At 46.1% G+C, this 22,128-nt stretch overlaps 1 protein-coding gene across 2 annotated transcripts in view; it reads right to left on the bottom strand.

Moving 5' to 3' along the window:
* fmn2b (formin 2b) overlaps window positions 1–19,548 on the bottom strand; it is a 51,679-nt gene extending 32,131 nt beyond the window's left edge. The window contains exons 1-8 of one of the 2 annotated variants that reach the window (XM_028965609.1): window positions 17,619–19,548; window positions 14,008–14,174; window positions 9,786–9,936; window positions 9,282–9,290; window positions 8,575–8,636; window positions 5,917–6,872; window positions 4,859–5,003; window positions 284–371 (exon numbers count right to left, since the gene is read on the bottom strand). In XM_028965609.1, the coding sequence (XP_028821442.1) occupies window positions 284–371; window positions 4,859–5,003; window positions 5,917–6,872; window positions 8,575–8,636; window positions 9,282–9,290; window positions 9,786–9,936; window positions 14,008–14,174; window positions 17,619–19,278 (3,238 nt within the window). In that variant the 5' untranslated portion in view covers window positions 19,279–19,548. The remainder of the gene's footprint in view (window positions 1–283; window positions 372–4,858; window positions 5,004–5,916; window positions 6,873–8,574; window positions 8,637–9,281; window positions 9,291–9,785; window positions 9,937–14,007; window positions 14,175–17,618) is intronic. The other variant, XM_028965608.1, reaches the window with a different exon arrangement.
* Window positions 19,549–22,128: the final 2,580 nt, after the last annotated feature.

A 22,128-nucleotide genomic window follows, 5' to 3' on the forward strand; every position in this document is an offset into this window, starting at 1 on the left:
CTGTGACTTTGTGGTCTTTGGGTTCAAAGGTGACAGTCTTAACCACTAGGCTACCTCCACTCGAGGGTTCAAACCCTGAAACGCCAAGGTGCCACTTGGGTCCCCTTGACCAAGGTACCGTCCCCACACACTGCTCCCCGAGCGCCTTTCATGGTGGCCCACTGCTCACCAAAATGTTGAGGGGGCAAACAAATCACTTGTCACTAAATACAGAGAAAAGGTGAGCTTGTCTCGCTTGCTCTCTCTCCTCCACACCCACCTTTCTATGGGATGCTGCCCTTACCATGCTGAATGTCCTTCATGTCCAGGTGGAGGCTGGACATCAGGATGCCCACAGCCTGGGAGCGCTTGTTGTTCAGGAGTTTCACCACCTGAGGGGACAAACACAGGAAGCAGCAGTGATGCGAACAGAAGGGTGAAGGGATTATATATTTAAGACATACAATATTAATATATTATGTATATTGACCTGCAGAGTATTGTGTGTTTTTGAGGCATTGATATTTAACAGTGGTCCTTTCATTTCAAGTAGTCTGGAACAATAGCTCCATCTAGTGGTGCTTCCATATATGACATTGAAAACAGCTTAAGTGCAAGTGAAGTGTTTGACATTGTGATGCACTGCAGCACAGAATACGGTGAAATGTGTCCTCTGTTGTAACCAATCACTCTTGGTGAGCAGTGGGCAGCGGTGTGTGGGGACGGTGCTTTGCTCAATTGGCACCTCTGTGGCACCGGGATTTGAACCGGCAAAGAGCCGCTTCTTTAACTGCTAGGCCACCACTGTTCCATGCCCCCGAAGTTCAGAGGGGACACTTTTTTTTTTTGTTGTCACAAGGTGTATCATGCATATCTGGCCAAAAAGAAGTCAATTAGCTATAGCCAGTAGGGCTGCCAACTTTTCAACCCCAAATGCCCCCGAATCCCAAACTTAGATTATCAGTATCGCCGATACAAACCTCAATTTACTTTTACTGGAACCAGTGGTATGGCACGTCCCCAGTGGAAACTATATCTGTACAGATTCAGCTGCGATGTAAAGACCGTGTTTGTCAGAGAAAGAGCCGCAGTGACTTATGGGATCTGTAGTTTTTGTGTTATAAAACGCTTCAGGCCTGCTCGACGCGAGTTTCAAAGCCACGAAATAGTCTAAAACTAAGTAATATGTTTTTGCCATTATTGTAGTCTAATATTGGCCAATGAGGCTGTGATTGGAATACAGGACTGAAGCTGTAGATGTCCCGGACAACACTGTTGGCAACCCTGACAGGCAGAGAGCACACAGCACAAGGAATAATGAAAAGAAAAGGGCATACTGCCTGCAAACAAAAATCAATTTCTTCACCCATAATTTTCTTTTGATGACAACAAAGATGAAAAGTATAACTACAGGCCAGAATCAATGCTCTACTGCTCAAGAAAACAGGTTCAAAAAAAGAACTCTGAACTCGACAACACTTTTCTGAGGCTTGACACCTCGGTTTAACACATTACCTGGCCGTCCGAGCCAGAAGCATATGCACCAAACAGCAAACATTGAAAGCAGATGGCCGCTGAAGATATCAGGCCCATGAAATGTCTTGCTTTGACATGTTCTGGACCCTCCAGGAATATTCCACATTTATAAAAACACTGCCTTAGATCACCACCACAGTCATAACACTTGGAAGTACAAAAAAATATATATATATTTATAGTACACCACAAACAGTTCCAACTTGCATTCTGACTCCGGCACAGACAATTTCCGCATAGCTACACTCAAGGTAGTGGTACACTGTGAGACGCAAGCACTGGATTCTACTGCCTAAATACATTCACCATCGGCCAGCAAGCAATAATGTCCCACGGTAACATATATTTATTTGCTGACTTGCATAATTAAGTTATCAGAGTGCTGAGAGGGGAAAACCACGTCACCCATCTGCCTGTCTGCTGCTCCATCATTCTGCTCCAAACAAAAGGCAATTCTTCAAAAACCAGCTTCCAGATTTTTATCGCCACCACAGACAATGGTCAACTTTCCACGACAAGGCCACGTTTTTGTAAATATAAACGAGGGACGAGGCACTGGAGGGCAATCCTTCACCGCCACATGGACAGAATGCATTTATTCCATTTACTTCAATTTACTCAGAGTTGTAATTTCGCTTTCTGGGGTGAAAAATGGCCAGATGGCTTTTTAACCAGCCTGTTTACTTCCCTGTTATTTGGCCCTAAAACAAATCAAGTGCTTTCCCTTGTTTGTGAGCTCATTAATAAATGTCTCTAAAAGGCCACACCCACAGCAAACAGGGATTCATTGGGCTCCTCTCCCTTCAAAATCCTCCTATTTCTTATCCTTGTGTGGCGATTGAGGCCATGTTGCATTATTGGGTCACATTATTTCTCAACATATAAAGATATGAGAGCTCCACGTACCAAACCCTCCTTATTCAACTATTCCAAGGTGAACAAAACGTCCTATGGCGAAAAGCTGAAACTTTAAACAAACTAAAGGTCTGAATGATTGACGGCTGAGAACTGATATCAGCCATATCTAAGTTCATATCAAGCCTTTCATTCATTTCTGCTGCCAATGACCTGGTATGGGCGCCGGCACCCATGACCTATGCGACCTCTCTGATTAAAAAAAAAAAAAAAAAAAAGTCAGTAAGTAATGAACTGGGCTACATCCTCTGTGTATGTGCAATAAATTAGCCTGAGGTTATTAATTCATTTCATTTACATTTACATTTACGGCATTTATCAGACGGCCTTATCCAGAGCGACTTACAATCAGTAGTTACAGGGGACAGTCCCCCTGGAGCAACTTAGGGTTAAGTGTCTTGCTCAGGGACACAATGGTAGTAAGCGGGATTTGAACCTGGGTCTTCTAGTTCATAGGCGAGTGTTTTACCCACTAGGCCACTACCTCCCATTTCATTAGTAGTACATTTACAGCATTTATTAGACGCCCTTATCCAGAGCGCCTTACAGTCAGTAGTTCCAGGGACAGTCCTCCAGGAGACACTACGGGTTAAGGGTCTTGCTCATGGTCACAATGGCAGTAAGAGAAGATTGAACCTACGACTTTGTGGTCGTCTGGGTCATGGGCGAGTGTCTTACCCGCTAAGCCACCACACCCAATCAGCCCTCAGTAACACCATTAAAAGTATCTAACAAATATTGCACATGGGATGTCAGTCTTGCTATATCCACTCACTGAGCAGCAAATCATTGAAGGCAAGACTTTTCTATTAATGTTTTATTTTTGGTTCTATGCAGAACTTCTATGTGATGTGAAGCTTTTTAAAAATTCCTTTTGAACATTTGTCAACCAATAGAAAAATCTCTTGCAAGGTAATTAATCAACACCGCAAGAAAAGGAGGGGGTGGCTGGCATGCCTCCTACAATTAAACCAAAAGAAAACTTTTCCGGGCAACCTCTGGCTGCAAGGAGTTGAACGGAAAAGAAAAATCCAATTATTTCAATCAAACGCTGTCTGAGGTAATGCTTTAAACGTGCTCTGTTAAGTGGACGCTCAGCGGCCCAGAGGTACATCAAAAGGTGAGATTCCTTACCCAAGAATTTTCCGGTCAATTGTTACAACGACTGGAATTTGCCAAATGCTTTATTTGGCACTGCAAATTGCAACCAGATTTCGCTTCAGAACACTGAAATAAGCGACCCTGAAATGAATTTAGACGAAGGTTAAGTGTATAGAAGGGCTAAAATCGTGTTTGACGCAGTGGCACATGTTTATTCTGGAACATTCAGACGTTGTAAGGTCTAATAAAACCAGCTCGACATTCTTCCCCCAGAAGCCCCCCATTCCACTCATATAAAAAGTTTTTTTCCTTCTTCCTGCCTCTGCAGTCTGCAGTGGGGTCTCAGCATTAGTGGTGTAGGCGCCACTTGGGAAAAAAATTATAATAAAAAAATAAAATAAAAAATATTGCATCGAGAACAAAGCACCCGCAGACCTCCGAAAAGCAAGAACCAGGCTGCCGCCACTCACTTCTGCTACCCCAAACCTGAAACCACCTACAAAAATGACCAAACTCCTGTGTCAATGCCGGGAGTATAAGGGAGTTTTTTTTTCTTCCAATATTACAGAACTCATAACTGGGTATAATGAGGGGAAAAAACTAAGTTAATAAAAGTTATCTAATTACCATTTATCTAATTACCAAAGGTACATATTACGTCATGGGCACATAGTAGAAGTGGGGGGGGGTATAACATTTTACTGTCAGAATCTGACATACTGATCTGCGGTCAGTAGCAAATGGACCATAATGAAAGGGAATATGGAGATTGTGACTCTGACCCATGACTGCTGCAGATTATTGCTTAGAGCGAGAGCTTCCAAGCATGAAATCCAAACATACTTTTTCCCTGCATATCCGACCGATTACAATCTACGTCGTGGACAGGAAAAGAAACGAACCTAAATAAAAATCCATATTCTTTTTTTTTTTTTTGATAATTATTTCCATTGTCTATTAGACAACAAGGAGAGAGATTTTTTTGCTTCTTTTTTAAGGAGGATAGTAATTCCGCACAAATGTTTGGGGAATGTAGGCCTGGAGCGACAGCGCTATATTCCGGCCTTTGATCACATCCTTCGCCAGTTCAACTGGAGAACAGGGCAGCTGGAGCACGGGATCAAAAAAAGAAGTCATAAATAAACACGAAAAAAGATGGAGGGGCTCGAGTCTGAGACGCTCACACAGAGGAGGGAAAAAGTCTGGAGAACATCAAAGCAGAAAAACACAGAAATCTGGGTCGAAATTCAATGATATTACACACATAATTACACACTCTACACATTACCATATTATGAAATCAAAAAATTTGACAATCTGTTCTCACCTGCTTTGTCTTGGATTTTGTGATTGTGTCGGAAAGTGGCTTTTTCTTCTCCTTCACTGCAGTTTTGGAGAAAAGCTCCACAAACTCTTCAAAGTCCACGCTGGGCTCCTCCATGCTCTCCCACACCAGGGATGTACTGGGCTCCCTGAAACAGAAAGGACAGTTCGACACAGAGGGTCAAAAAAAAAAAAAAAAAAAAAAAAAAAAAAAAAAAAGTGTCACTTCACCCTCTACAGATAACACAGATAAAACAAAATCTGCAAAATAAAAAAAATGGGCATCATAACCCTGTATTGTGTAACAAAGGCAGCACATAAAAAGGTTAACCTTTAAAATAAATAAATAATTGATTAATTAATGTTTTGCAGAACAATCAATTTATTTGAGATGCACTAGTATACCTACAAACACGCATATAAAATTCCATAGCAGCATAATGGCAAATGCAGGTGAACTACCATTCACTAGAGGGCGCAGTGCCATCAGCATCCACACAACGTTGGTATTGACATTAGGGACCCGTACAAAAACCTTTGGACTGACTTATTACTGCCGTGACTAAAGCTACCGCGGCAAAGACAGTCTCATCAAGCACGTCAGAAGCATCCCGTGGTCCCAGAGTTTGGCTTGTGTCCAGCGACTGAAACACTTCAGAAGATCGCTGGGGATCACTACAGACCAATGCATTATTAAAAGCTGGAAAGACAGAACCACCATATGAGAGGGGAACATTTAGAGGACTGGGACGGAACAGCCGCTCTATTAGTGAAGCCAATAATGAACCGTTCCGGTCATGTGACTTGATGAGGGCTTTTCAGGGTCAGAGGGGGAAGCCAGTGATGCAGACTAAATGCCATAAATGAAATGAGAAATTTTTAATGATATGTAGTGGTCAGCGGTCCAGGTGTGGCACGAGGAAGTGTCTGGAGAAGCTCAGCGTGCGTAAAAGTAAATACTGATCTTCTCCATCACCTTCTCGCTCTTCCTGCTGATACCGCATGGATAAACCAAGGCAGATAGTGAACAGTAACGCCGTAAAAGGAGGGAGGCGGGGTTACTTTTTGGTGTGTAGCTGTATCCTGGTCCAGTACAGGGGTTTCATCGGTCTGGGAGGCTCCACCACTTGCTTGCGTGCCGCCTTCTCCTGCTGCAGGCCCAGGGTGTAGAGCCCCAGGGGTAGAGGAGGCGGAAGAGACCCCAAGCCAAAGGGTGGAGCCGGGCCACAGGCTCCTGGAGGAGGGGGCGGAGGTGGGGGCCCCGCCATGCCCGGAGGTGGAGGCGGTGGAGGTGGGGGTGCTGGTGGTCCCATTCCAGGTAGGGGAGGAGGGGGAGGAGGAGGAGGAGGAGGAGGAGGAGCGAAGCCTGGTAGGGGGGGTGCCGGTGGTGGCATTGGAGCCGGACATCCTGGCAGTGGAGGAGGGGGCGGGGGTGGTGGCACAGCGGCGCCAGGTAAGGGTGGAGGGGGTGGAGGAGGAGGTCCAGAGAAGCCAGGCAATGGGGGTGGGGGTGGCGGAACAGGCAGCCCTGGAAGAGGTGGAGGTGGGGGGGGCGCACAAACGTCACCTTTCTGCTGCTGGCACGTGCAAACAAAGCCTTGTCCTGATTTGGGGGACGTTGGCACGGATAGCTTGGGGGGCAAATCTGAAGGCGGACCCTCTGCTGATACCAGGGGAGCCGGGGGTAAAGAGGGTGGCACAGAGGAGGAATCAGGGGGTGAAGGCACTTTGAATCTAAAGCTCTCGTCCAGCGGCGACGTCTGGACCGACTTGGCCTCCAGGCAGCCGCCGCTCAAGCCCCCCTCTTCGGTCTGCAGGTCCACGTCACAGACGTCCCGCAGCAGGCAGTCCTCTCCGCCGCACTCCTGGTCCTTGGTGCTGATGTCCTTGTCCAGCAGAGGGTGCTGCTTCTCCAGCTCGGCGATTTTGGTGCGCAGGTCCTCGATGGTCTGTTCCAGCTGCTGAATGACGTTCACGTGTTCCTGCTTCAGCCGGACTGATTTCAGCACAGACTCCTCCTGGACGAGAACGAGAGAAGGGAAAAACCAACATGTGGAAGACCTGAAATTAATAAATGAGATTCAGAAGACATCCAAAAGCCAGTCCGGTCCACGCTGCTTACTGACCTGATGACACGGAGACCGGTTTTCAAAGCTCTACAACAGACACAACTTTTGGATCAATGGACAAGATGATCTTCGGGATTTACATAAATATATAAAAGACCAAGAAAAGAACACAGAGGGAATACTCTGTAATGACTGACCGCTCCCACGCACCCTGCTTCCTCATTCTGGATGATGTAAACCCGCTCCCATCACTTCATTTTTTTACAACCAACATTAACTTTTCATGGGCCAAATGCACACAAAACTGCCTAAATTACTTACTTCTTCCATACATTTATTGTCACTGATTAGGATGCCTTAAATGTAAAAGTGTCTTGCTCAGGGGTAGTTTGAACTTGTGGGTTTGAACCTGTGACTTTGAGGTCTTCTGGTTCACGTGCTCGTGTGTTACCACTCCTTCTCTAGCTCAGAATAATCATAGCCTTCGACCAACCTGCATATTTTGAGAATGCAAGTTATTTCCCCCATAATTAATTAACCAACTCAAAGCCACTGTGAATAATCAGCTAAATGCTTTATCATGTTCACAGTTTCTGCCGGGCAATGTGGTTATGGGTGGGGTCCTCTATACAGCAGCAAGCTGGAGAAAACATCCAGGTATAACAGTCTAGTTGGCAGAAGGGTGGAGAGAAAAAAAAAAAAAAAAAAAAAAAAAAAAAAAAAAAACAGAACACCAACATCCGCTCACATGCGTCTCTCCTGGGCCACAGCTGAGATAAGCCGAACCCTGAGCAGCTCGGATGAGGGAGTGTCAGGGCAGCATTGAATTCGGTCACGCCACACACAAGCTTTATGTATAGCGTTTCCCTATATAAACAAGTCCACGATTTTATCGTGGATTGACGTGAGTGATATGAATCCGACTTACACAAACAGCAGAGCAATAAGCAACATGCTTGTTAAAATAATGCCTACAGAGTAATCCAACACAGTCTTCGGTTTCATTCATGCTCACTAATGCAAAAACACAAAAACTACTTCCATTTGTAAGGTTTTTTGTTATTATTATTTAATTATTTAATTCCTGAAATGTGTACCGGTAAAACATGGTAGAAATGGTCTTTTGTGCCCAAAACATTCTAAATGCAAATAATGATAATGAACAAAAATAGTGGGAAAATATATGTATAATTGTCACTAATGATATGATTACCATGCCATATTTAAAAGTAAAGATGGGTGCCTCAATACAAAAGCCTATTCAGGCAGGATTCCAGCCAATCTGGAGCTAGTAATGAAAAGATGACATTTAGAGCAAAATGTTCAAAACAGATGAATCCAAATAAAACATACAGGCCAATAAACTGTATTCAAACTGTACTCGAATTTATCAAGCAACCTGCTGCCCTCTAGAGGAGTACTGCAGAAGCACTTTCAAAAGATTACCTAATAGCTGACTGCACTTTATCCAGTTTACCTAATAAATGTAAGTATAAAATGGCTCTTTAATTAAATTGTGCAAGATTATGAGAATTTGGGCCACATCAGAACAGTCTACTTAATCAGTGGTCAAAAAACATGTGGACTCAAGGCTTTTCTTTAAATTCTATTTATTTTTTTGATTACCAAAAATTACCAGCTAAATTTTTACCTGGAGCTCCTGAATCTCTTGCTGCTGCTGCTTCCTCAAGCCCTGCAGGACCTTCTGATGCTCTGCAAACAAAATGAGACAAAAAAACAAAAACAAAACACAAGGAGCATCAAAAACAAAGTCACATGATGCAGTGACAAAAGGAGGATTTTGCCATAAAATACAAACAGTGGAATATTGGGAGTTAATATTGAATTCTGTTAAATTAAGAATAAATCAGCAGGGGCTGAATGTAACCCCATGGAAGAAATCAGCATGAACTACAGCATTAAAAGGAGAGCGAAATGGTTGCCAAGTTTTCCTGCACAACATAACGGCATAAACATGCTGTTTGTTAAAACACCGATGATTGATGAGGTCGATGCGGAGTAGAATGCAGCATGCATAAACAAGTACAGATGAGTGGAACTGCTCAGATGCAACACATTACTGCTTTGCATGTGTCAGCATCTTGAAGGCAGAGAGATTGTGTAGTGTTAGGCATGAAAAAAGCTGAGAAATTCAGTGAAATTAAGAGGCCGCTTTTTTTTGTTGTTGTTGTTTAGTAGGCATGGACCCATGGTTGCTAGGCAACAGTTGAGAAGAATAAAACTACTTGGATTGATGGCAAAGAAGAAAAAATAAATCAAATTTAAATAAAAAGACCCAATTGCCAGTAAACCCTCCTACAGAAATGAATGACACAAAATTTTGCAAAAATAACTCACCCTCATCCTCTGTAGGTACAACAGCATGAAGTAAAGGAGAAATATCCGGTTTAGAGACAAGCCCCATTTAAACAGATAAGCACCTCCCCCTCAAACACTCTCAAAAACCTGTGTGTGATTAATATTTTATTATTATTCATTTATTTATTATTGGGGGGGAAAAAAATTAGTCAGGTCCTTTCGTCCCGGCACCTTCTGAAAAGTTGCTGTTTGCAGGGCTATGTGCACGCCTGCATATTTTAAACTTGTTTGCACACCCTTTACTTTTTCCTTTGCCCCTTTCATGGGAGGCATAAATCTGCAAGCAAACAAAAGCCCAAAGCGGGCATGCCAACAGCTAATGAGAGTGCATTTAAAAGAGGAAAAAAAGAAAGAGAGAGAGGGAGTGAAAGAAGAAAGTGAAGAGCCCAAAAGAAAGGCGATTAACAAATCAACTGCATTAAGCAGTGGTTTGGTCAAGGTTTTCACAACTACCCCATGGTAAGGTGCCACAGACATGCTTACCGGCCTCGGTGTACTTAAGCGCCACCTTCTCCTCCACGCCTGGTCGCGGTGGGGGCCAAAGAGCCTTGAGGTGGCTGGGGAGGCGCCCTTCAAAGTGCTCCAGCGAGTGGGGGGGCTGGCTGACCGCTGCCCAGGTGTAAAGCTGGTCATGCTGTGTGAAAGGAGAAAGGAGAAAATATTCATTTTGGACTGAACGGTCACATGCAAATGATTGACAAGTCAAATCAGAACACAAAGGGTAAAATGGTGGCCCCACAAGTTAAATTAGGAAAAAAAGCTTATATTTGGGGGACTTCATTTCAGATGCCATGCTAATAGTCCTGTATGAAAAGTAAAAAAAAACCTAGCACTGTTTCAGATCCTTCCAAGAATAGACAAAACATTTACATTTAAAGGCATTTGACAGACGCCCTTAACCAGAGCGGCTTACAACATGCTTCCATGTTACAATCAATGAGGTGATCAATTCTGGTTCACTAGGACCCCCAACAATGAATACAATCTTTTTAAATTCACTCTGTTGTAGTTTCTATACATAAGTCAGACAATAAGAAGGTTACAAGTTAATCTAAATATTCTCTAAAGAGGAAGGTCGAGCAGTACTGGAGGCTCGGAGTCTACGAGGTGCAGTGCGGGGTGTAATAAGGGCTGTGAGGTAGGATGGTGCTACTCCATGTTTGGCTTTGTAGGGAGGCATCAGTATTTTGAAGCTGATGCAGGGTGGGCAGCTACTGGGAGCCAGTGGAGGGAACGTAGCAGAGGGGAGGTGTGGGAGAATTTGGGAAGGTTGAAGATCAGTCGTGCTGCTGCATTTTGTATTAGTTGTAGAGGTCGGATGGTATATAGAGGTAGACCAGCTAGAAGGGAGTTGCAGTAATTCAGTCGTGAGATTACTAAGGACTGAACCAGTTTCTGGGTGGCCTGGGTTGCCAGGTAATGGCGGATTCGTCTGATATTGTAGAGAAGGAATCTACATGAGCAGGAAAGATTGTGAGTCGAGAAGGAGAGTTGGTTGTCTATTGTTATTCCAAGGTTGCGGGCTGTTGTAGAAGGAGAGACCTGTGAGTTGTCCAGCTAAATAGCAAGATCCTGATGTGGTGAAGAATCTGCTGGAATGAATATTAGTTCAGTTTTGGTGGGACAGAGTTTGAGGAGATGGGCTACCATTCAAGATGAGATGTCAGCTAGACATGCAGAGATTTTGGAAGCAGCATGTAGATCCGAGGGAGGAATAATAAGTAGAGATTATTAACCTACATATTCACATTTACAGCATATATCAGATGCTTTTGTGGTGACTATAAATCGCTCTGGTTAAGACGTTCCGGTCAAATTGTACTTACTATGTTGGTACACCACTGATGAGTGCATTTTAGTTATTTTTAATTTAGATTTTTGGCATGAAGTAGAAGAGATGAAAGAACAAAATCAATTAAAATTGATTATTTTCCTTAGCTGAGAACATGAGTTCTGCATAGGGCCACCATCAATCTTGGAAGAGGTGATTCAGTCTCTGGACTGCTCAAGACCTTCAAAGCAGAGCTAAACCGCCTGGAGGCAGGGAACTGTGGGATTTGCTGCAGCGTGTTTACAAAGAGACGAACATCAGTCTGAACGCGGAGACTGTGACAAATGGGGTGTTTACCTTTCAGTCCTTATCAGATCTCACTAACTCAAGTGGGCTTGTTTGCATATGGAAGAGGGGAGTACGCATGTGCGAGCACACACACATAACTTAATACCAATAAATGTGCCAAATATAATATTTTAATAAAAAAAAAAAAAAAAAAAAAAACTGACTATGTGCATGTCACATTATTTATGTTTCCACCTGTATGGTTAGAAACTGCTGTACTAATAGCTGCTCATAACGATGGTAGGGCAAGCAATCAAATCAAATGCCAAAGTCAAAAGGTAACCAGGTTTGCCAGGGACTTTTTTTTTTGTTTAGTTATACTACAAAATAGTATTCATAGAATACTGGTGGCGTAGCAGTTAAGGAAGCGGCCTCGTAATCAGAAGGTTGCCGGTTCGAATCTCAGTCCGCCAAGGTGCCACTGAGCAAAGATTGTCCCCACACACTGCTCACCAAGGGTGATTGTTAAATGCCGAGGACACAATTTGTTGCGTCACCGTGTGCTGTGCTGTGTTCCACAATGACAATTGCTTCACTTATCACAAAACAGAAAACTGCCCAATCTGGAAACGCACACAACGTTCCACATGTCTAATAAGAGCCCATCGACAGTCAGCGCTAGTTTTAAGTCTTCTAATAATATTTTTCTCTGGTCTAGTCTACTGATCAACAGTACACATGACTTAACCAATGATTTAAAAAAAATAAATAAATCTTGCGTGATTGCATGAAATTGATGCAGATGGCCTGGTTTAACTGTTCAAATAGCTACCAGTGTCACTACATAGTAGCCTTTGGAGTGTGAGCACTGCAATTCAATGCACCCATTGTGTACGATAAATAAAGGCATTTTCATCCTGGCCTGCTACAGAGAATCTGTCACAAAAACTGCAGTGTCACCCTTTGGCATCAGCGCATTATCACCAACTCCATAGTGAGCATCATGCTGAACAAACTAGTCAGTTGCTGGGGGGGAAAAAAAAAAAAAAAAAAAGTATTTCTTGTAGATAAACTACTACTGGTTTCTGTGGGTAGTTTAATGGCTCAGTTGTAATGCTCATTATCTCCTTAGCGTTGCTCCCAAGGCTGACCTGCAGATGCTCAAACAGGCTGCACTTCCTGCGGACTGTGCGTTTGAGCTTCAGCCAGGCCAGGTCCAGCCGTCTCTCGCGCTCCTCCCCCCGACTGGGGCCGCTCACCGCCTCCAGCAGCTCCCGCACGAACTCCGGCACCGGGGCCAGGACCGCCCAGTCCCGCGGGTTCGAGGAGCAGCAGGGTGTGTGGCCGTCCTCTGGACCTTCCATGGGCTCCACTTCATACTTCACACACACACATGCACAGTCAGTGTCCTCTCGGCTTTATTCTACCTGTATGTAGGTGCACGTCTCCACAGCTGGGGCGCCAAACCGAAAGGAAAATACGAAAAAGAGAAGAAGCTGCGGCGTGTCCCGGTCCTCCTCTTCTCCCCCTGCATTCTGTCGCTGGAGCTGCAGGGAGACACGTCTGCAGGCTGTCCCCGTGGGGCTGTCCGAGGGAAGGTGACGTTCCAGTTCAAGGTAATCCGTTTCCATTCTACCCGTACAGGACAATCTCACAGCTGCTCCTCAGACGCGGCATCTTCGTCCGGACCGTTTTTTCTTCATTCCAGCTTTGCAGGGGTGACCTGTCTGCAGTCAGATCAGGTTCCTCAGCGCGGCTCAGCTCCTTCTCTCTCGGTGTCCAGGCACGAAACAGGAGGAGCGGTCAGATATTGTTCTTCATCTCTCGATCTCGTATGGTGATCTGTTCTAACGAGGGGGGGGTTGACCATCAATGTCAGCGACACGATGAAAACTGCTGACCGTGACTCTGCAGCTACAGGGTGGCGCATAACAACACGAGTCCCGGGACGATCAGTCTCGGCATCCTGTCTGAACAGCGCCGTTCAAAATGCCTACCAGCGTCCAGCTCTGGTCATGCGACATCTGTTTTTACCGTTGATCAATGAGGATAAGAAGCTAATTGAATATATTTATGTTTTTAGGGAGGGGCGCAAGATTCTGCATTAGCCAGAACGAGAGCTCGGCTCTTTCAGGACACGGCCGCCAGATGGCCCCACGTGAGGAGCGGAGAGCTGTTCTGCCAAAAGCCAGGCTGGTGCAGATCTCTTTTTAAGTTGAGGGAAGACACAGCCAATTACATTCAAGGACCCACGTCATGTGACCCCCAACCGCCTAGGACTGCCAAGGCAGCACCCAGCACATGGGCAGTGTCTACTGCAGGCAGGGAACGGCAGAAGGTTCCACGCTGCAAATCCAAAATCCGCTTATATTGCGCACATCTTATTCTTATTGGTGGAATGGCGTGTAACTAACCGAAGGTTTTGTTGATTGTCAAATCCGCATTGGAAACCTCAAATCCTCTCATTACTCATGTTTTTCTTCAGGCTTTCCTCCCAATGGCTGATTAAACTCATTTGAATGTTTAATTTATAATGTATACTCAGACAGGTCTAAAAGTTTTTTTTTTTTTTTTTACTACTAAACAAATAAATGCTAAATTGTGATTTTAGTAAATAAGAGGAGGAAGTGCAGCGAGACGACTCACATCGAACTTGGGTGCAATTTGGGACGTGCTGTCGCCGAACTGCTCTCGGAAACAGTCACTGAAGGGCAGCAGCAGCCCCATGGCCAGGATCCGCGAGCACAGCTTCTCCGCCTCTTCAGGTGGGGCGTCCTCTTCCTGCCGGAAAAACTTCTCCAGCAGGGTTCTTCCTGGAGAGAAAATGACTTTGTTAAAACGAGAGCCAAAAGGCAGATAATCGAAAATACTAAAGTCATGGCAACTGGACTTTCATTCTTTAATTCTGCATCCACAGAACTCTGTCAACCTGTGGATGCAGAATGAAACGTCTCTACCTTAAAGAATGAAAGTCCAGTTGCCATGACTCTACTTTCAGACAAATATACATGGATGACTGAATCTTCACAGATGGTCTAAAATACTAAATTCTTTTAAAAGGGTCCCATGAAGGTCCCAAAAGTTCCCCGAATATTGTATCTGAAGTCTCTTTCCAAAAGGATATGGGCAGGATGAAGAGGAGAGCAGCATTCACGGAAATGATGTCATCAATACCATTCAACAACCTTGATGTTTGGCGCCGACAGGAAGTCGTGTCGCCGTTTTTCCAGAAAAAATGAAACCCACTGGTTCTTCAGTCTCGCATGAACTTACTAAAAAAAAAAAAAATAGCTGGTTCTCATTTTTACATCAAATCACTGAGCAACTGTAATGGTTCACACATCAAGCCACGAAGGCTGGAGGACAATGATTTAGGGGAAGGCTCCGAAATCCTTTGGTTTGACAAAGGATGAGAAACGGGAGGTAACCTTTCCCCTTTTGATGTCATAAGGGGACAATTCCAGATCTGACCATCTAAGAACCTATCACCATTTCTAGCCACTGCAGGACCACAGACAGGCTCGTATTAATGTTAATGTTAATCTAATATCACAAAGTCAAATTTCCATGTCAGGGGACCTTTAAAAAGGGAATTTCAGAGCGGCGTATTTTGCAGGAGACTTGGTCATCACCTGATCGGCAAAGTTTGTGATGAACAGAGACGCTGCCTCTTTAAAAACCCGTACAGGGTTGCTGAGGTGTCGGCCTGTAGCCCGCAGTAGAAATACACGCCGTCTCACGGTGGAAGAAAAAAAGAAAAAAGGAGGGGAATGGACATCTTTTACTCTGACTCAGAGCAGCCGGCGATTTGTGGAATGGAGGTGAAATAAGATCGCAGCCACCGGCAGTCTCCGGCGCCGCGCTCTAGGCTCTCGCGGCCTGGAAATAAATTCCGGCAGCATTTACGTAATTCGAAAACAACAGTGGGAGCCTGACATCCTTCCAAGGGCCACAGAACACTAGTAATGGTGTTTCTTGGGGTAACTAGCGATTCAACTGGCAGAGGGGTGTTGAGTATATGAAAAATAAACATCTCAAAATAAACCTTCCAGTGGCAAAAGGCCATCGGTATCTACTGTAGCTTCCAGAAAAAAGAACACACAAAACAAGTGGCCGGGGCAGTGGTGGCCTAGCGGTTAAGGAAGCGGCCCCGTATTCAGAAGGTTGCCGGTTCGAATCCCGAGCCGCCAAGGTGCCACTGAGCAAAAGCACCGTCCCCACACACTGCTCCCCGGGCGCCTGTCATGGCTGCCCACTGCTCACTCAGGGTGATGGATTAAATGCAGAGGACAAATTTCACTGTGTGCACCGTGTAGCTAAATTAGTGAATAAAGCCTACAGACTCTATACCGCCCCCTTATGGTCTCCGAAAGAAATTAACAAAGATCACTAAAAAGGGATGACATACTTAGAATCACTGCAAAATGATTTACATTCTCCATTTCCAAAAATAAGCAATTAGGAAGAGGAGGTCTGTTTAACAGACCCAAACATAAGACCCTGAGCATTCAGCCGATGTCAAACCAGTCGATAACAGCTGGTCAAGCGCACACACACACACACACACACACACACACACACACACAGTCCAGCTGCCCACCCCACAGCTCTTGCGAAGAGCAGAAGAGAATAATTCAATTAGCCGCACTCCATCTACTTCATTAGCTATTATTAGGATAAGGAAGGGGGGGGGGGTGTGAAGACCAAACTTACAAGCACACACACACACTTTTTACAGTTATGCTCATAAAAAAAGTAATCCTAAATGCTGTGAATGATGGATGGAAAAACTGCCACTCAGTACAGCTTGTAAGATGAGCATGGCTAAAAGCATTATGGGAAAGCCATAAGCCACGAAGCTTCGATGCAAACACAGTCCACTAAACAGAAACACAAGCATCTATTAATTCAAAAACTGACAAGTTGCAGCTTGATTATTGAAAAAAAAAAAAAAAAAAAGCCATGCAGCCATTAGACACGGAGCAGGCACCGAGCCGAACACGCTGCTTCTCGCCAAATTGTGTCTGGAACAGGCTTTTTTTTCTATTGATCTGATGCACTGAGAGACATGCCCAACCCCCCTCAAAACAAATGCCCTGCAAAACCATGCGGTTTCCATGGTGAGTGCCAGAGCTTTGTGCGTTTGTGTGTGGATGGAAGGATGGACGAAGTGTGAAATTCACATCCTAGAGCAGTGGGATCCAATCCTAATCTTATTATCTTAAATCATAATTGACTAATTAATCAGTGATTTGAACCTGTTTAGAAACAGGCTGATTCTGTGCAGCATGGTAAGCATGGTAAACCAAATATATCCATAAATATATCCAGTCACGCCTTAAGTCAGTTGTCATTTCTAGGATATCTCTCAGCCAATCAAAACGTCAGGTTGGAACAAAGAGAGAGTGTGAGACTTTCATCCTCTTCCCAAGAGACAGCCATGAACAGCTATGGATTAGGTAAAAGGATTAATGAGACATAACACCAAAAACAGACTCATGCCTTTATGGAATTTGTTAAAAAAAAAAAAAAAAAAAATTCAAGGAAACAAAAAGTGCTGCTCAATGAATGAAAAGTATACAGGAGCTCTCCTGTATAATTTTCATTCACTGAGCAGCACTTTTTGAGACCACAACTCAAACAAGCAGAGGTTCAGGAGACTCGGTGCCATCCACTCTCCTGCCCAACACATCCACATCAGCAGCGACAGACCAGCGGAGAGAAGCACTCAGAAGCTCTCCTCCGTCCGGGCACCACACCGAAACCATTCAGCCCGGAGACCAGGAACCCGCAATTAGACCTTTTCCCCCGAAACAACGGCACCACTCACTAAACAAGCCCATCTTCTGCCAGTCACAGGCCCAACGCCAGAGAACAAAAACACAACAAGGCCCTGCTGCTTATTTACCAGGTTGGAGAAGAACATTCTGGATGCAGGTTGGGGGTCACGTGACCTACACTACTAATTACGATATTTGCTCACCATACTGAGAAAAGCCCAGAGCCACCGGACGCGTTCGTTGTTCTCAGCTTACGAACTTGTGTTCGAGACAAACCCCTCATCCTGTGACAGAGAAGACCACACTTCAAAACATCTGCTCTCACTCACACACACCCCTCGGCAGGCTGCAAGCACCACGGCCTCGCAGGAGTAAAGTTTAAAGCGCACGAGAGTGACCTCAGGTCAGACCCCCGCAACGCTGTGGTTTGAACCAGTAACCGGCGAAGTTAAGCCGGGAGGAAGCTGAGCCGCTCACCTGAGAAGACGTCTTGGAAGCTGCAGGTGGAGGCCTGGCCGCAGGACGAGCGGCGCGTGGCGCACAGCGGCTGGCTGCCGCCTCGCAGCCGGTCCTCGGAGCCGCCGTACTCCAGGTAGTCCGCCGAGTCGGCCTTGGAGGGCAGCCGCTGGTCGCGGAGCTCCTCGGTCCAGTCGGCGGAGCGGCTGATGGGCCCCACGACGCTGTGTGAGCGCTGGCGCTTGGCGCGCCGCTTCTCGGCCCTCTGCTGCTCGCGGCGCTGGAAGAGCGGGCTGTGGGAGGGCGAGGGGCCCGGCGAGCAGCCGGGGGAGCCGCTGAGCTGCCGAGTGGTAGTCTTGATGTAGGATGGATGGATGGGAGGGTAGGGCTTCACCGTGGGACTGGAATTGGCTGAGGGGGTCACCGCTACGATAGACTTCAGAAGGCGGGTGGCCAGCGGGCTCTCCGGTGGCCACTGAGAGAAGGAAACGCTGGTCTTCCGCTTCTCCGCGACTGGACGCTCGGCTTCCATCATCTCCTCAGCGGCAGCGAGCCTGGAAATAAAGTCCAAACTGGTTTCGTGGTCCTCTGACGGTTCGGTGACCTCGAACCGAACGTCTTCCAGAAAGAAGCCATTGGTCTCGGCGACATTCGGAGATTCGAGGACCAAGCAGGTCCTCTCACCTCTTTCTTCCACTTCCACCTCATCCTCTTCAGCAGCCTCTACCGCGCTCTCGAAAGAGCCCGTGAGATCTGGGAAGCTGTTGGCACTGGTCGTCCTGGCCACCGTGCCGCCAGCCGCCCCGTCACTCTCGGGGGTCGTGACCGGACTTCCCGCCCCCTCGCCGAACAGCTCTTCCCCATCTTTTGTTCCCGGAGGGGGAGCGGCGGCACAAAAGGCTGCTTCCGATTCGCTAGGCCGCCCATTCAGAGGGGTCTGGTGGGGAAACCGCTGCTCCGGCTCGGCGGCGGCGGCCTCCTCCTCCTCCTCCGGCTGCTCCGGCGGAGCTCGGGGTTTCTCCTCTGCGATCGACGAGCTCAGACTGAGCTCGGCGAGGAGCCCGTCCTCCGGCTCCAGCACCACGAAGGGCTCGGAGTCGGAGGCGGGGCTGACGGCCGATTCGGCCCGCCGCCTCCCCTCCGAGCCCTTCATCCAGCTCGACGCCTCCTCGGCGGCGCCGACGCCCCCCTGCTGCAGCCGGATGGCCTGCTGGATGTCGGCGAGCAAATCCTCCTGTTCCGCGGCCGAGTGGAAGCTATAGATGTCCGTGTCGGAGCCCGAGCTGGCCCTTTGTTGTGCCGCGGCCTCCGGGACGACGTCTGCCGAGACGCGCGCTCCCTCGCCGTCGGCCGAGAGGCTGAGATCTGGCGTCTTGTTGAACAGCGACTGGACGCTGTCCAGCTCCGCCTGGGGGTCCAGCACGTCCTCCTTGGAGCCTCCGGCCGAGCCCTTCTTCAGGTTCTTGCGCTTGCGGATGTTGGAGAACACGGAGGACTTCGACTCGGACTTGGCCTTCTTCTTGCCCGCGTCTTGCCCGCCTTTGCCATGCTTGCCGTGGTGCAGCTTCTTCCCGTGGAACCCCTTCTTTGTGATCTCCGCCTCCTGGAGGCCACCGTTGTCCTCCGCTGCACCATTTCCATCCCCCGCTGCCTTTTTGAGCTTACCGTCCTGGTTGCCCATGGTTCTCGGGGAGCGCCTACCCTCCGGTATCAAGCCATGGCGGCTGTTCCGACGCCGACGGTGTGGTTGCTGGGAGAAAACGCAGGAAGAGTGGTCCGCTCTTGTTGTTGCTGCCGCTGCTGCTGTAGCTGACGCCTGACAGGGCGAGGGGGGGTCGCTTTCCGGTGATGACGCCAGCAGGGGCAGGGAGGATGCTGATGCAAAGGAGACGTACTCCTCCTCCTCCTCCTCCTCCTCTTCGCGCTCTCGCTCGCTCCCCCCTCCTCCATCTGCCGGTTTCGCCAGCCAGAATAATGGGCAGGGACTGGAGCATCCCAGAGGGACGTGCTCAGCGCATTCGCTGCCTTCCCATGATGCCTCTCGCCCCTCCTCCGCCCCCCTGTGACGGCAGCTACGGTGGTGCCGCTGCTCACGCCTTCCAATACAAAGCACATCCATGATCCTGGGCCGGAGAGGGACCTGCTCGGTGCTGGTCCGGGAGACGGGGTGGCGAGTCTCCACAGACAACGGGGGAAAAAAAAAAAAAAAAAAAAAAGAGCTCTGCGGACAAAAACAAAGGTAGCACATGCTAGCCTCAGAACCGTCTGAAACGTTCAGAAGTGTATAAATGCCCCGTAAATAAATAATAATTAAAAAAAAGATGAATTCATTATCCTCTGACTATATCAATGTAATTGTACCCATTAATAAAAAAAAAACAAAAAAAAAAACACAGCGACACAGACCTTTGTCCAAATTCCAGGCACATGTTAGACATTTTCTTTATTGGAGGGATCAGGTAGAGAGGGATAAATTCCTCGTAAGCGATCCTGCATCAGATGCAATGTGACGGGGGATTTAACCGGATTTTTATCCGGTTCTGCACTTATTGCAGAACCAGCAGAAACGATACTTTCAGATACCAAAACGATGGCCAGGACTGTAGATTTAAAGGAGACCAATTTGTCATGAGTGACATGTGCATAGTATCTATTTAAAACAAGGAGACCCAAAAACCAAAAGCTAAGGGGCTGAAGTCTAAATAATTACTTCCAGATTAGATTGTGCAGTTATGAAAGCTCCGAGTGGGTTAACAATGATACGTTTCCCAAAAACTACTGTTTGCAGGGCTGATTGAGAAAAAGCATATTTAAAGTAGACATGCTTTATTAAAAGTAGGAATTAGGGTGGTCGTAGCGTAGTGGTTAACACACTCACCTATGAACCAGAAGACCCAGGTTCAAGTCCCACATACTACCATTGTGTCCCTGAGCAAGACACCGGGGGGGGGGGGGGGGGGGGACTGTCCTTGTCACTACAGATTGTAAGTCACTCTGGATATATGCTGTAAATGTAAATGAATTATTTAAAGCACAGAGCAGTTTTAACTGGGTTTCACCTATTATAACAACTGACAGTCATACTACAAATGAGTCTGTGTGTTGAAAGTATATTAGCAGTATTACTATTATTATTTCTACGCATTTACGTTTACAGCATTTATCAGACGCCCTTATCCAGAGCGACTTACAATCAGTAGTGACAAGGACAGTCCCCCCTGGAGACACTCAGGGTAAAGTGTCTTGCTCAGGGACACAATGGTAGTACGTGGGGTTTGAACCCGGGTCTTATGGTTCACCCGCTAGGCTACTACCACGACACGCGGGTACTGAACGGATTATTGAAGGCGGAATAAAAAAAAAAAAAGAATTAAAGTAGTTTGGCGAACATACGCCACATTTCAGGAGCGGTGAAGTGTCGCGGGGAGGAAGACCGAAACACTCACAGCTTCTCACCCACCGCGGTCGCTCCTCCATCCCGCCACCTGCCCGGACTGGATCCGCCCCTTTCCGCCGCCAATTAAGCGCCGAGGTGCGGCTGCGGCGGGTCACGTGACCGGCGCCTGGCCCACGGTGTTGGCTTCGTACGGGCCGGAATTATACCAAGACCACGACTGTACTGTATGTATAGATCACAAATAACTTATCTATATATCCATCTAATTATTATTATTATTATTATTATTATTATTATTTAACTCGATATTGCGATATTGTGGGCTTGATTTCCTATTGTTTTTCTTAATAAATATTTTTTAAATATTATTTTGTCTGGCACAATTACAAACAACGACAAAAATTGTTTGCCAATATATACACAATAAATAATTATGAAGGTGTTTGATCACTGCACATGCCAGGGCAGTTGAGCCGAAAGCCAATAAAATGATCCTCTACTGGCACCTAGTGGTCATTTGTTGTGAAGCAGAACGACAAACCAGACCAAGAAGGAATTTAATCAGAATTTTATTCAGAAAAATAAAATGCAAAAACACAACCAGGTAAGAGAAATGATTTCTTACAATGCAACTGCAATGTGCGTCAAAAGTATTTACACAAAACACACACACAAAAAAAATGTGACAACACCAGAAACACTTACTTCACAGCTTGACTTTTTTTCTATTTATAAAACAGACTGAAAAACATTCTTCAGATATTATTAATATTACAAATTCTTCTGCAGCTAGCAAAACTCCACATGCACTTGTGGTGATTATGTTAAAAATCAAAACAGTTAAAGCACAGCTTTCAGGTAAGACATTTTTTTCACAACCTTCCCGCAAAAAGTACATTGCAATATTTTTTTACATAACAAAAACTTTACATCATCAAATATATTCATTTATGTTTGTCTGCGGAATCATTACATGCCACCAAAACCCCACACTTTGTTATATCTGTACATTCCTGTAAGCCTTGCAATGTTCCGAAAAGAAAAGTGCAAAAAAGTGGAAAAAAAGGTTTTACAAAATATTTTTTCAGCATTGACTATTTCGCAATACATTCATAATAATAATACACTAAATAA

The sequence above is a fragment of the Denticeps clupeoides genome, chromosome 2 (genome assembly GCF_900700375.1).
Source record: "Denticeps clupeoides chromosome 2, fDenClu1.1, whole genome shotgun sequence".
Classification (NCBI taxonomy): Eukaryota; Metazoa; Chordata; class Actinopteri; order Clupeiformes; family Denticipitidae; genus Denticeps; species Denticeps clupeoides.